Source organism: Tubulanus polymorphus, chromosome 5 (genome assembly GCF_964204645.1).
Source record: "Tubulanus polymorphus chromosome 5, tnTubPoly1.2, whole genome shotgun sequence".
Classification (NCBI taxonomy): Eukaryota; Metazoa; Nemertea; class Palaeonemertea; order Tubulaniformes; family Tubulanidae; genus Tubulanus; species Tubulanus polymorphus.
In genome coordinates this window covers 17,709,287-17,724,637 of record NC_134029.1, presented here as the reverse complement: position 1 = coordinate 17,724,637, position 15,351 = coordinate 17,709,287, and the positions used below count along the sequence as shown (strand labels likewise).

Sequence of the window (15,351 nt, the reverse complement as noted above, 5' to 3'; positions counted from 1 at the left end):
GGTGGGATCACAATGGGAGAGATCTTTCAAAAGCAACATCGTTTCCCCAGGGAGTTAATCATATTCGTTATAGCCAAAATACCTTGACCATGGACTCTAAAACGTTTTAATGTCTAAATCGTTTTAGAGCCCATGACTTGACAGAATATAAAAATTTGCCCAGAAAAAGTTATGCATATTCCAACATAAAAGAATCAATAAAGACTTATATTATTTGAATTTAAATGAAGAGACGAGTAGTACTTTAAAGGTTAACTATTTATTTCGACGCACGAGCTTTCGCTTCTAATGTATAGAAGTTTCATCAGGAGAATGAGTGAATTATTAGAATTGGCACATTTGGTAAATTTCGGAAACAAAACCTAGTCTTAAGAACTACCAAGTTTCAAAGAAATGTGTTTCATTATGACATTGAATGGTGTGAAATTGAAGTGTCCCTACTGAAATATCTTTATGTGAATTCAACTAACTTAACCAGTTAGTGATGATAGTTGAATGATTTACAAAATAAACGTTGGAACATAGTTTAGGACAAATTAGGATTTTACCGGGTAAATCTTTTCCTAATAGGCTACCCTTTTGAAGAGAATGCATCCTGAGATAATTCGTTTTACGCCAAATGCTGAGTGTACACGGTAGAACATATTTGGTCATCGATTAATCACGTGAAGGGGGTGAAATTTGACTATTTGTCACTGCTGAGCTTATTTTCCATCACTGAACTTTTTCTTTTACGGTTAGACCAAAAGTGTCGGTTCCGTTGTTAGAATCACCGGTGCGGGTTACCTATAGAGACCGGTAGATGGCACCGGATTGAACGGAAAGACAGAATATGTCGACAGAGTAATTTAGCAGCTGTAGGAGATGAATTCCATTTTCTTTTGGTTTGCCCCTTTTTTCAAGTTCAAAGAAGTAATCTCCCAAGTTACTAAATGGCGACACCCAACTGACGTTACCCTACAGCTGCTACTAAATTCAAACAGAAAAACTTTAATCAAGTTATCTATATTTTTGAACAAATGCTTACCAGCCTTCGCTTGAAATTATTATTATTATATTAATTATTAGTATTTGTATAATTGTATAATATGAATCAATTTTTTCGACGCGCGGTTAAAATATGCGGTCCTTGGTTTCACATCGTCACTGCTCTCAATTGTTGCGTTCAAAAAATCCAATTATCACCGGCAATAACCTGCATTTAGTTTCCTTTAAAATGGTGTATTAATCAAGTTAATCAAGCAAGGGACTGCAGAACTATATGACACTCAATCTAAACATATGTTTTTAAAATGATCGCAAATTATCGCAACAACGGGGACCTCGAGGGACCGCCACAAAATGGCGCCTAGAAACTGGAAACTTCTTTATTGTATTTATTGTTGAGCAAATGAACTAAACTGAAGTGAAACTGAAACGAGTTTTTCAACCAACTCGATCGGTGCTGATCTACTCGGTCAACTGCACGAGTCGAGTCAAGTCGTCTGCGCATGATTTGCAAGTATTTAGTCTCGTCTGCGCAAGTATTTAGTGCATCATTAGTAAAGCTTTGAGATTTGTTACTCATTCCATAATTCATAACTTTTGAATTCAGATTCTCACGTTTTGTCCGACGTATAACGGAAAAGTGAATACCCGGTAGTGGTTTGCCGCATTTTACAGTTATTATTCAAACAAGCAGGAATTGGGATAGCAGTTATATTTCGTGCAGTTGGAATAACTTTTTTTCGCTGTGAGATGTTTCCAGAACCAAACGATACGGGTACAAGGAAATTCGTGTATTTCCGCACCAGTCTTTACAACACCAGTAGGACCAATTTGCAGATCGGAAGATGCAAAATGTCACGACGTTTCAATCGAAGAATCGTGGCTGCGATTCCAATTATATGCACGGTGTGTTTAGTTTTAGTGTCGCTACGAGGACTTCTTCTCACCGACAACGCTCCCCCCCAACAGGAAATAACTAAGGAACTAATCCATAGTAATTGTGATGCGGAGCCGTTAGGAAAACTTTCAACCACTCAAAAGTCTCACGCAGTCACTAAGACCGACAAAAGTAATTTTGATGAACCGACGTTAACTGTTACATTCCTTGGAAGACTCGGAAATCTAATGTTTCAGTATGCCGCTTTATATGCAACGGCTGAAAAGTATTCGTTGTTACCTGTTGTGCCCTCAAAATTCCAGCTGTCGTCGATTTTTGAAATCACAGCTCCTAGTCAATCGGGTGTCTCGACTTACGAATTATTCAGGGAGCGAGAAAATTATACAGGACGATACGACAAAAATATGAATTCATTTCATCTCAATCCTAGCTACAATTCGTATCATATCAAAGGATTTCTTCAGTCTTTTAAGTATTTCGAAAACTACTCGCATAAAATCCGCCGACAATTTACCTTCCGGAAACGCACGCGCCATAAAGCGAAAAACTTCATCGATGACAATGTTAGTAATTATTTGGAACGCATTGGAAGGCGCAATTCGTTAAAGAAGTTACAGTTAGTTGGAATACACGTTCGTAGAGGCGACAACCTGTCTGTTTTTAATATCGGATTCGGATACGTGGTTGCCGATGAACAATATATCGAACGTGCCATGCAAAAGATGACGTCAATGTATAAGAATATTCTGTTTATAGTTGTGTCGGATGATATCGTTTGGTGCGAGGATAATATCAAATATTACAACAATACGATATTCTCTTATGGCAAGAGCGCCGCAGTTGATATGGCAATATTATCTATGTGCAATCACGTGATTATGACGACAGGATCATTTGGCTGGTGGGCGTCGTGGCTCGCTAATGGTACAACGATTTACTACAAAAATTGGCCTCGTCCTGGCTCAAATCTATCGCTAGAAGTCGGACACGAAGATTACTTTCCAGCGACCTGGATCGGACTCTCTTGACCGCTGCAATATATCATTAAGGTTTTCATATAGAAATAAACGAAACTCGTTTTTGTGTCGCCGATGACAGCAGAGCATGTTAACTATCATTCCATATATCATTTTTCATAATTTTTAAATAAACAAGAATATATAGATAAACTATTTATACGGCATATATACATGGCGAATAAATACTATTATCACCACTACTATCATTATGATCATTATCATTACTACTACAGGAAATTATACGTTTCTGCGAGGAAAATCACGCAGAAAAGTCGAACATTTTCTAAATTCAGATCTTAATTCACGCTGAGAAAAAAATTCACAGAACAGTCGGTGAACAAGAGCCCTATGGGGCTTGACGCGGCAGCTTCACAAACTATAAATGACCTGTCCTTCAATTTCAATTTCAATATTTCAAATATGCTAGAAGGGTATATCTAGGAACGGATCCATGGATCCATGAACATTGAAAAGGGCAAGTTAAGTATCCATGCAGACAAAATAAGGGTTTAAAAATATGAAATTTCAATGCAATTTTATACAATTTCTAGGTACTGAGACGTCTTATTAGTTGCTGGTGGAAAATGTGCACTGATAGGAATTACCCTAGTGACGGAAACACATCATGTTCAGGGGGTCGGTGCATTAATATTTAAGAAAGTAAACTTTAATAGTTGAACCAAGTAACTTATCGAAAATCTGTCAAATGAAATGATCTCAGCGTTATACACACGTAATAATCACACGCAACTGCATGACTCATCATGGGTATATAAGTGGTAGTGGGTTTTCCCCGATGACTCAAATAGACATGCTCCGTGCAGCATAAACCGCTGATGCTGAATGATTTCGTTTACGTATAACATACACTGTGTATGGAATTAAAAATGAAGTTTGTTAGACAATTTATAGTTAACTAGGGGTCCAGGGACACCATGCCCACTTGGGAAGTGGTTTCAAATGCTCAACAATCTAACAATTTCAACATTCAACGCCCCCTGGTGACCATTTACAAAAACCAATGACCTTGAAACTCACCACAATCATAGAACATGTCAGCAGCTACGATTTTGTAATTGATTGTGATAACAAAATATGCCTCGTTACCAATTTAATATGGAAATACTAAGTTATTCTACTATTCAACGCCCCCTGGTGACCATATTCAAAACCCAATGACCTTGAAACTCACCACAATCATAGAACATGCCACGAACTATAACTTTGTAATTAATCATGGTAACAAAATATGCCTAGGTACCAATATAATAAGGAAATACTAAGTTATTCTACTATTCAACGCCCCCTGGTGACCATATAGAATAACTAATGGCCTTAAAACTTGCCACAATCATAGATGATGTCATGACATACAACTTTGCAATTGATTGTGGTTACAAAATATGCATTGATAGGAATATAATATAGAAATACTAAGATATTGCATTATTCAACGCCCCCTGGTGGCCATATACAAAAACCAATGACCTTGAAACTCACCACAATCATAGAACACGTTATGAGCTACACCTTTCTAAATAATTGTGGTAACAAAATACGCTTAGGTATCAATATAATGTGGAAAAACTTTTTCCCACTTACGAATGAGTACTGCTGACACCAAGATGGCCGCCAATTGCGTCATAATTGGCTGATGAAAAATACCTGTCTCAGGTATAAAACATCCTTTTCCAAAGAATACCCATCACAAATTGCAATGAGAAATGATAAACCAGTAGGAAGCTACAGGACTCAGAATTTGGGCCAAAATTAACATTTTTGGGCACTAAAAAGGTCAGAGGACGGCCATCTTGAGTCCGATCGACCCAATTTTTGTTATGCTGATGGGCCCTGGGGGAATTCACATATATCCGAAAGATCAAGGTAATTGATCAACGCGTCTTCAAAATTTCCCTCAAAAAGTTCAAAAATGTGTAAAAAGTGCTGATTTTGGCGAACAACAATGGCTGCCAGTCAGTCATCTTGAATCTGACAGGGCCAGTTTTTGGGCTGAAGATGTGTCTAGGGTAGATACATGTGTAACCAAATATCAAGACATTACCTTGAAGCGTCTTCCAAACTTCCCAAAATAATTTTTTCACTTTCACATGTGGAACCTGGGCCATTTTACCTTCAATCATCAGGGTCGGGCCTACCCAACCAATGTTTGCTTCCGCTGTGCCTGTTAGATGCGTGTTCTTTGATCACAGGTGCGTCGACACGTATCACAGCTATTGCAATCAGCTGCCGCAAAAAATTACTAATAGGAAATGAATTTCTTTGTGAAAAACTCGCAGAAAAATCTTATGTCCTCGCTTTCTTTTATATATATATATATATATATATATATATATATATATATATATATATATATATATATATATATATATATATATATATATATATATATTGACCTCGCCATGAAAAAAACTATTTTCGATTATTCAACCCAACCATAGATTAACCTAGATCATACGATAATGCCATACTAAAGTTCAAGTTCACTATATTTCGCAGAAAGAAAACATACATGTATGTACAGCGATACAAAAGAAAAAAACGTACAATAAAATCTTCAAGTGGCTATTCACGCATTACCGCTACCAACAAGTAAACAGCAACAACTAAGGCCAAAATATATATACGCCTCGACAAGCCTTAACCAACGTACCGTAAATATACCGGTATGTATTCAATCCTCTCACAGACCACAAACTTCAAGTAAATACAAAAAGAGGAAGCTGTCGATGCTGATTTGCACACGACGAAACATACAAAACAATCAGCACAGGCGCTAAAAACTACAATAAACTATCGGACTATTTACACGTAGAAAACGACCAAAGAAATATAAAAATTGACGAAATGATCTTCAACCTTCAATCTATTTCCAAAATCTCGATGTATTAAATTTGGCAGCCTAGGAAATTCACCATAATCATTCGTTTGCCGGTTCAGACTGGTTGGAAGATTGTTTGAATGAACCGGAACCGAATTTCCCAATTATGTACTTCGATTAAATTCTGTAAACTCGACCGCCGATCACACGACTATATTTGTACTTCAATTTCCGATTTCAAAATCAAACCCCCTGTTTCGCTCCCGGCAGGTGTGGTGGGTCTGTAAGGGACACTCAATCGAAAAATCAAACGAAATTTACCAACCAAATAAATAACAGGGACAATCCCTATTTTAAGATAAAAAAAACAGCAGAATTTCATATCAATACCAGCCTGAGGCAAATGTTTCACCCGCAAGGAAATGAAAACAGCTATTGCATGATAAACCAGGGGGTCAGGGACACCATGCCCACTTGGTGAACTACTTATACATTTCATGGCAAATGGCCGCTTGTCGGCCATCTTGAATATGGTCACCCAGTTTTTGTAGCCTAAGGTAGAAATAGTATAAATCAAATACCAAAATTTACGAAAATAACTGGACGAATGAATGAAAAGTTAACGCAATAGCCCGCTACGACCTAGTGGGCTCGAAACAATAAAAAAAAAACTTTAAAAAAACTTCCGAGCACGCTGTATAACACAGTTATTGGCTTCTTATTAGCGGTATTGTCACATATCTTAAATATATTATATTTAAGATATGTGATATAACTAGGGGTCCAGGGACACTATGCCCACTTGGGAAGTAGTTTCAGATGCTCAATCATATAACAATTTCAATTTTCAACGCCCCATCCAATGACCTTGAAAAATCCAATGACCTTGAAACTCACCACAATCATAGAACATGTCAGCAGCTACAATTTTGTAATCGATTGTGGTAACAAAATATGCCTAGTTACCAATATGATATGGAAATACTAAGTTATTCGACTATTCAACGCCCCCTAGTGACCATATGGAATAACTAATGTCCTTAAAACTCACCACAATCATAGACCATGTCATGAGCTACAACTTTCCAATTGGTTGTGGTAACGAAATATGCATAGATACGAATATAATATAGAAATACTAAGTTATTGCATTGTTCAACGCCCCCTGGTGGCCATATACAAAAACCAAAAAAGGTCACAGGACAGTCATCTCGAGTCCGTTTGACCCAATTTTTCATGCCGATGGGCCCTTGGCGGATACAAATATATACAAGCGATCAAGGTAATTGATATGTGTCTTCAAAATTTCCCTCGAAAACGTGTGTAAAAAGTGCTGATTTTGGCGAACATTAATGGCTGCCAGTCGGCCATCTTGAATCTGACAGGGCCAGTTTTTGGCTGAAGATGTGTCTAGGGTAGATAAATGTGTAAACCAAATATCAAGACATTACCCTGAAGCGTCTTCAAAACTTCCCAAAATAACTGGATTCCGTCTACGGACGGACGGACGGACGGACGGACGGACGAAAAGTGAACGCAATAGCCTGCTGGGAAGCAGGTCTCGACAACACCCGGTACATGAACGGTTCAATCCAAATATCATCTAATTGAAAACTATTGAATAACATAAATCAACGGACCAGCATTTCGCCAAGAATAAATTCAGATAAGAACGGATCCAGGATTTTCAAAGTGAGGTAGCCCTGACGGTCATTCCCCAGAAAATTTTGAAAAATTAGCCCGATTGTCATACATATGTCATACATACTGTTTCAAGAAAACGGGCTTTTTTACCGTTGAAAAGGCCATTTTCCCATTGAAAAAGGACAGATCTAAAATATGAAGTGCCCAGATACCCGAATACATTATTTGAGAATGGGTTGTTTTTCATTTTCCAAAAAAACATCAAAATAGTATCAAAATTTCGCAAAAATCTTAACCTTAATTTTTGACACTGATTTTGAAGGGCACTTCAGACATTTTCGGGGTTCTTTCACTACCCCCGAACCCCCACTCGGCACGGGCCTGCCTCTAGCACCCAACCCCCTAGATCTGCACCTGGCAAATGACATAAGTCTTTTAAAGGTAAACGAATTCTTGGCAGTATATTGATTTCATCAAATAACAAATTCAAAGGTCTAAATACCTCGACAACAAAATATCGTAGATGATGTCGCCAATAGAATTTTCATCCAGTTAATGACTGACATGAGTAAAGATTCACTGCGAATACTTATCAACTTTTCATCTTTTCTTAAAAAAAAATTCAAGCTAATATGTATCACTGATTAACATTTCACAAATACATGTACACAGAAAACTATATTGGCTGTAATATTATTTATGTCTACTGATCTGATTCAACCGAAATATTCTAATAAAAAAGCTCCAGAATAATTATTAACTTCATAAGCAAATTACAAATCAAATCATGCAAATTCTATATATATTTTATGATTACAATAATTGGGCAATCAAATTAACCTCATTATAGTAATTGTAATAACAATTTACAAAAATAATTACGATAAAATGGTGCCAGCTGAAAAAAAATACCACCTACAGTAGGCCTCACTCAAATTTTAGATCCATTAGCTATTTATTTTATATATCAATATGCTATTATCTTCAAATTTTAGTTCATTTTGCTACTTTTTAAATTATATTTCAATACATACATATTCACAACAACTTTACCGGTTTTATAGACAAAATTGGCCTAGAAATGTAAAATGAATATCTATACTGTATTGACAAGCGAACTGACATAAATATTTCCAATAATGACAATCCTTGTGGTTACCTCAAAGTTTTAATATCAGTAATCACTAACGGTACCAGCCCTTGCAGGGTAAACATGAATTTTTTCTAATAAACATATCTATTCCATGAAACATTACCTTGTTGGTAAATACAAATTACATATAATACACAAGGAGCATTAAGCTCATAGGGTGAACTTAATTTCATTTTGGAGGTAACTTTCAACACGAATTTCTCACATGCTGTATTGAATAATCTTATCTGATTTCTTAATGAGTTTTTCAGCTAAAAATTCAAAACTTCTTCTGAAGTTGATGTCTTGTTGTGGACATTCGCTTCTTCTGACCCGCGATCTGTGACGGCTGATTACTCTGAAAATAAAGTATAGATGGAACATAAGAAGTCATTAGTCTGATATAAGAAATGAAATCAAACTCAGTTAAGTCCTAACATCACCTCAGTCATCACTCTTTCGAGCAGGCACGGATCCAGTAGGTGGTTTGGGTGCTAGGAGACCCCTCTTGGAATGTTTCCTTTGTATTATTTATTTTCAATGATACGTTTCAAAGTACTGGGTACATTTTGAATATATGAGATGATCAAGCAGTGCCTAAAAATGCTCAGAATGCATGAAATTTTGCACTTAATTTTTCCAGATCTTCTGGGATGACCAGCAGACCACCCCTACTTTGGAAATCCTGGGTTCCACCACTGTTGAGTATGGATATGTATTTGCAATAAAGAAGTTTCCAGTTTCTAGGCGCCATTTTGTGGCGGTCCCTCGAGGTCCCCATTGTTGCGATGATTTGCGCTCATTTTTAAAACATAAGTTTAGATTGAATTTCATATAGTTCTGCAGTCCCCTGCTCGGTGAACTTAGGTTATACAGCATTTTAAAGGAAATGAAATGCAGATATTTGCTGGCGATTCTTGGAATTTTGGAACGCAACAATTGGGAACAGTGACGATGTGAAACCAAGGACCGCATATCTTAACCGTGCATAAAAGAAACCGCAATATCTACTTATTTTGAAATATCTAAGTATCTCTTGAAGCTATATTTCCTATTTTCACAGAGGTTAAAGAGGGTTATTTGCAGTTTAAGCCTGCGTTAAAATCTTTTGAATATCTTTCCTGCAACTGATCTGTACCCGCTTGGATTTGAGATTACGCGCAAATGGGGTCTCCCACTGCGCATTGCAATTTCACTGAACATCGAGATTTGCGACAAGAAATTTTTAAATGCAATTTGATTTCTTCACATTTTCCATGGAGATATTTTGAGATGATAATCCATATCTTGTTTGTACCGTATTTTGGCGGGGACAATTCGTTAGGCTGGTTTCGTGATCCGGTTTGTCCCGCTATTGAAGTTTGAACGGCCCAGTTGAGGAATTGTCGTATACAGCCCGTCCAGCCTAGCGCCAATTTTGTGTTTGGTGAAATCAAACGTTTTAGAGTGGATGGTGAAATGTGCCAGTCAATTTAAACGCTTAGGACATATTCAACACATATCGCTCTCTGGTAATCCCTCAATCTGGGATCATACGATGAATTTACTGAATCTCAACCTTCTTGCTGGAAAACATCAACCAGAAAACCTTACTGATATAAAATTCCAATATAATATTTAAAGGGGTTCATATCTGTCCCCCATTTGATATTCTGTTTTAGGGGGTCAAAGTTCAGTTTGGCATCTTTCAGCTGCGCCGCATATTCAAAAATATATAAAAACGTAGATTTTTTTTCTAGTGTCCAACCATGAGTGGTATATTCGGTTGAAACGCAAATTAGGTTCTCAACTAGGCCACATTTGCAACCAACACAGAAAGTCCCCACTCTTACAAGAAATCCTTTGATTTCCCAATGCTACAAAACTCGAATTCATCGAAGCACTCAAAGTCCATTCTCCAGCATACGAAAAATAAAGGTAATATATAACCATCAGAAGCAATATTAATAATTGCAAACCAGTATAAGATTTTATTTTTGCGATTTCTTTTCATAAATCTCAATGTTCAGTGAAATGGCGGTGCGCAGTGGGAGACCCCTTTTGCACGTAATCTCAAACTCAAGCGGGTACAGATCAGTCGTCAGGAAAGATATTCAAAAAAATTCAACGCAAGCTTAAACTACAAATAACCCTCTTTAACCTCTGTGAAAAAAGGAAATATAGCTTTAAGAGATACTTAGGTATTTTAAAATTAATAAATATTACGATTTCTTTTACGCGCGGTTAAGATATGTCCAGCCTAGCGCCAATTTTGTGTTTGGTGAAATCAAACGTTTTAGAGTGGATGGTGAAATGTGCCAGTCAATTTAAACGCTTAGGACATATTCAACACATATCGCTCTCTGGTAATCCCTCATTCTGGGATCATACGATGAATTTACTGAATCTCAACCTTCTTGCTGGAAAACATCGACCAGAAAACCTTACTGATATGAAATTCCAATATAATATTTAAAGGGGTTCATATCTGTCCCCCATTTGATATTCTGTTTTAGGGGGTCAAAGTCCAGTTTGGCATCTTTCAGCTGAGGGTTATTTGCAGTTTAAGCCTGCGTTGAATTTTTTTGAATATCTTTCCTGACAACTGATCTGTACCCGCTTGAGTTTGAGATTAAGCGCAAAAGGGGTCTCCCACTGCGCACCGCCATTTCACTGAACATTGAGATTTGTGAAAAGAAAGATTTAAATGCAATTTGATTTCTTCACTTTTTCCATGGGGATATTTTAAGATTATAATCCGTATCTTGTTTGTACTGTATTTTGGCGGGGGCAATTAGTTTAGCTGATTTCGGGATCCGGTTTGTCCCGCTTTGAAGTTTGAACGGCCCAGTTGGGGAATTGTCGCCATGCAGCCCGTCCAGCCTAGCGCCGATTTTGCGTTCGGTGAAATCATGGGCCCAAAACGTTTTAGAGTCCATGGTGAAATGTGCCAGTCAATTTAAACGCTTAGGACATATTTCAACACATATCTCTCTCCGGTAATCCCTCATCCTGGGATCATACGATGAATTTAATGAATCTCAACCTTTTTGCTGGAAAACATCGACCAGATAACCTGACTGATATAAAATATCAATATTATATTTAAAGGGGATCCTGTCCCCCATTTGATATTCTGTTTTAGGGGCTCAACGTCCAGTTGGGCTACTTAAAGCTGCGCCGCATATTCAAAAATATATAAAAACTTAAATTTTGTTCTAGTGTCCATCCATGAGTGGAACATTCTGTTGAAAAGCAAATTAGGTTCTCAACTAGGCCACCTATGCAACCAACGCAGAACGTCCCCACTCTTACAAGAAATCCTTCAATTTCATATCGCTACAAAACTCGAATTCCTCAAAGCACTCAAAGTCCATTTTTAAACATACGAAAATAAAGGTAATATATAACCATCAGAAGCAATATTAATGATATCAAACCAGTATAAAATCTTATTTTTGCAATTTATTTTCGTAAATCTCAATGTTCGGTGAAATGGCGGTGCGCAGTGGGAGACCCCTTTTGCGCGTAATCTCGAACTCAAGCGGGTACAGATCAGTCCTCAGGAAAGATATTCAAAAAATTTTAAAGCAGGCCTAAACTGCAAATAACCCCCTTTAACCTCTGTGAAAATTGGAAATAAAGCTTCAAGATATACTTAGATATTTCAAAATTAATGAATATCGCGATTTCATTTACGCGCGGTTAAGATATGCGGTCCTTGGTTTCATATCATTACTGTTCTCAATTGTTGCGTTCAAAAAATCCAAGAATTACCAACAAATACCTGCATTTCATTTCCTTTAAAATGGTGTATAAATTAAGTTAATCGAGCAAGGGACTGCAGAACTATGTGATATTCAATCGAAACTTATGTTTTGAAAATGAGCGCAAATTATCGCAACAATGGGGACCTCGAGGGACCGCCACAAAATGGCGCCTAGAAACTGGAAACTTCTTTATTGTTGCCGACCTTGAAGGGTAGCAACAATGGTCCGTTATTTTTCAAATTGGAGTGATTGTTTTATTTTTTTAGAAAAAACGTGACTTAAAAATGTTCAACAGTGTATAACTTTTTTTATTTTTCAAGATAGACCATCACAACCAGCAAGAAACTTGTTGGAAATGTTCTGAAGTTTTCATTCACATAAGATATGATACTAAAACGGAATCTGCTGTCTTTGAGTAAATATTTTTTGAGTATATATAATACAGCTATCCTCGGGCCAACTCTCAAGTAAGTCTCAAGTTCGCAGTTAAATAAATGTAAATCATCAAAATTATCTTGATTTTCTCAAGTTCAGCGGGGATTGGTAAAAAACATCTTATATTTACAGAATCTATCAGCACTTTAAAGCCGGGCGTAGGTCGGCTTTGCGACGTCTTGTTACTCACTGTGGCGCAACTCACTGCGACCGCCTGCGACGATCGCGTCGCAACGATCAACCGACCAACGATCTACCTTACGACTGCCAGCGACGCCAGTCGCAATGAGTCGCACATGTTCTACTTTCTGCGACGCGACGCGACTGTCGCAACCGATCGAGGCGCTCTTGCGACTGGGAGCAACTAGTCGCACACAGTCACTGACAATCGCAACCGACTTACGCCCCCACTTGTGACGCAATGTGACGATCATGTCGCGTCGCAAGGTCGACCTACGTCCGGCTTAACTCTATCATCCTCTATTGTCTTTGAATAACGCTTGGAAATCGTACCGAAAGCATGAAATTTCATTGGTTTCTTGCAAATGTGAAAGGATTTCTGTCCCTTTTTTCATAATCAAAAGTAAAAGTGTAGAATTCCTTAGATATTCTTCAAAATAAGTCCATTTGACGCAGAAAGACAGCCACATCATGAATCTATCAGCACTTTGGCGATTTTTAAAAAAAATTTTCATCTACTTTAATTTTATTCACAAGGACTATAGCAATTCCAATGAAGCGGAGCGCAACTGGCATCTTCTACACAAATAATACATTAAACACTCATGACAATTTGTGTTCTCCATGTTCAATTTCCGAATCATAAAATATAGAAAACCATTATATGATATAAATCCACCCATTAGAAACAAAATGTATGTTCAGTATTGTGTATATCTATGACCATAGTGAAATTCAACTTGCCCCTGGATGAGATGAAATACGGGAAAAAAGGAAAGTTTGTGGTAACTTTTGATAGCATCTAGTGTCATTCTTGATCAGTGCATATTGCGTACCGTTTTTTTTATCAAAACAGCCAACAACTTCTTGTCAACTAGAAGCGTTGCGTTTTCTTAAATCTGCTGGTTCTGAAGTACCATACCGGTGAATCTTTGGAAAAGGCACTTGGAAATATTCTAAAGGTTCATGTGAAACCCCCTGGCTACGGACATGATTTGTGCTTTATAAAACTTTGAAATTTCACCAGCGCATTTTTCGAAGCTAGTATTAATAGTTTAATGAACAGGTCCATCTCAAAATTCTGAATTTATTGCTATTATAATGTAATTTTCACCTAGCGAACAGAACAACAATCTATACATGATTTAATTCATGTCGTTTTAATCATGTACTGGGTATTAAACTACTATAGCACTTTTTTTCTGAAACACAAAAAACTGATATTATACAGGTCGAATGACAGAATTTAATGGAGCGGGGAAAACAAATATATGTTGAAAAACTTTTTTCAGTGAAACTCGTTATCATAAATCCATGTCATACATAAAACTTGTTTACTGAAATTCTTGAAATACATTTGCCGATATCTCTTAAACTAGAAAACTTCAAACATGTGGTTGGTTCTCCTGCACCAGTAGGTTTGAATGAGAAAGATCGTTTTTCCTCAGACTGGCTCAAACAGTCTATTCTATAAACATTGACAATAAGCCAGGCAAATCATCCTTCGCTTTTTCAAAAAAATTAGAGCGTGGGTTTCCCATGAGTAGGTCAAAACAGGTTTCTTTTAAGTGGTTGCAAGTCAAATTCTCTAAGCAACATAATGCCCTTTGATTGAATCATGTGTTATTTATAATGTTATAAAACATAGGCGTATGTCAAACTACTAATATTTCACGTTCAAGCGCAGAGAATCATGAATAAAATATTGTATGAGGAGTAGAAATTCCTATTCTTACCGTTTGATTCGATGAAGGTCGACTACATTCAGAATTACTAGCCATTGAATAATTTCTATCAGGTAGCGGAGGGGGAAGACTCTGGTGGAATACAAGGGGAAATTGTAAATACAATATCATAATTAGCATATTTTGTTATTTCACTCCTTTTTCAGTTAATTGCAGTCTATCCCTTAGTTCACTTACAGAAAAATAGTCTTCATATACATTCTCTATGAGCTCCGCATAGTCACACTCTCCATCATTCTAAAATAAGGAAATCATGGTTGGCTGATTTTATGTAGTAAGGCGATATAATGGGGTGACTACAATCTATCCACTCTCAAATTCCCTGTGTTTTCCTGATAAAAGAAAAACTTTCCCTGTGTTCTGATGAACGGCAGTAAGAAAGACCAGAGTTGTTATCTTGAAGGACCCAGCTAGCGCAGAAAATATTCCAACATTCAGCTAATAAGATAAAAACCCACTAGGGTGAGATCGAAACGTCGTGTATCTTAGATTTTTTGGAATAAATAAATTCTTGATTTTAGAACTATTTTTATTTGTACATAGTGGGTTTTCATCTTATTATCCATTCACCACGTTTGAGTGTGGTTATTGTACTATTCAGCTGATATATTTTTATAGGAATTTTAGAATTAACCATATGAAACAAAACTTTTAAAGTTGTTGTTGAGTCCTGATGACAGGCAAAGGAGACCATGAAACCAAATTTGTGGGATGAACGCACTG

General features: G+C 37.0%; 2 protein-coding genes across 3 annotated transcripts in view; one reads left to right on the top strand and one right to left on the bottom strand.

Annotated features, from left to right (window-relative positions):
• The first annotated feature begins 1,839 nt into the window (after positions 1-1,839).
• On the top strand, positions 1,840-2,913 carry LOC141906280 (galactoside alpha-(1,2)-fucosyltransferase 2-like). Its single transcript, XM_074795524.1, has one exon. It carries the CDS (start codon positions 1,840-1,842, stop codon positions 2,911-2,913), a length of 1,074 nt encoding a protein of 357 aa, XP_074651625.1.
• Positions 2,914-3,070: 157 nt separating this feature from the next.
• Positions 3,071-15,351, bottom strand: part of LOC141905320 (myosin-IIIb-like) — a 38,578-nt gene continuing 26,297 nt past the window's right edge. The window contains exons 24-27 of one of the 2 annotated variants that reach the window (XR_012619256.1): positions 14,806-14,865; positions 14,620-14,700; positions 7,890-8,877; positions 3,071-3,773 (exon numbers count right to left, since the gene is read on the bottom strand). Coding sequence is in view for 1 of the 2 variants with exons in the window: in XM_074794158.1 (XP_074650259.1) it covers positions 8,800-8,877; positions 14,620-14,700; positions 14,806-14,865 (219 nt within the window). In the remaining variant the exon portion in view is untranslated. Of the gene's footprint in view, positions 3,774-5,358; positions 8,878-14,619; positions 14,701-14,805; positions 14,866-15,351 lie in introns of those variants that run through there. The other variant, XM_074794158.1, reaches the window with a different exon arrangement.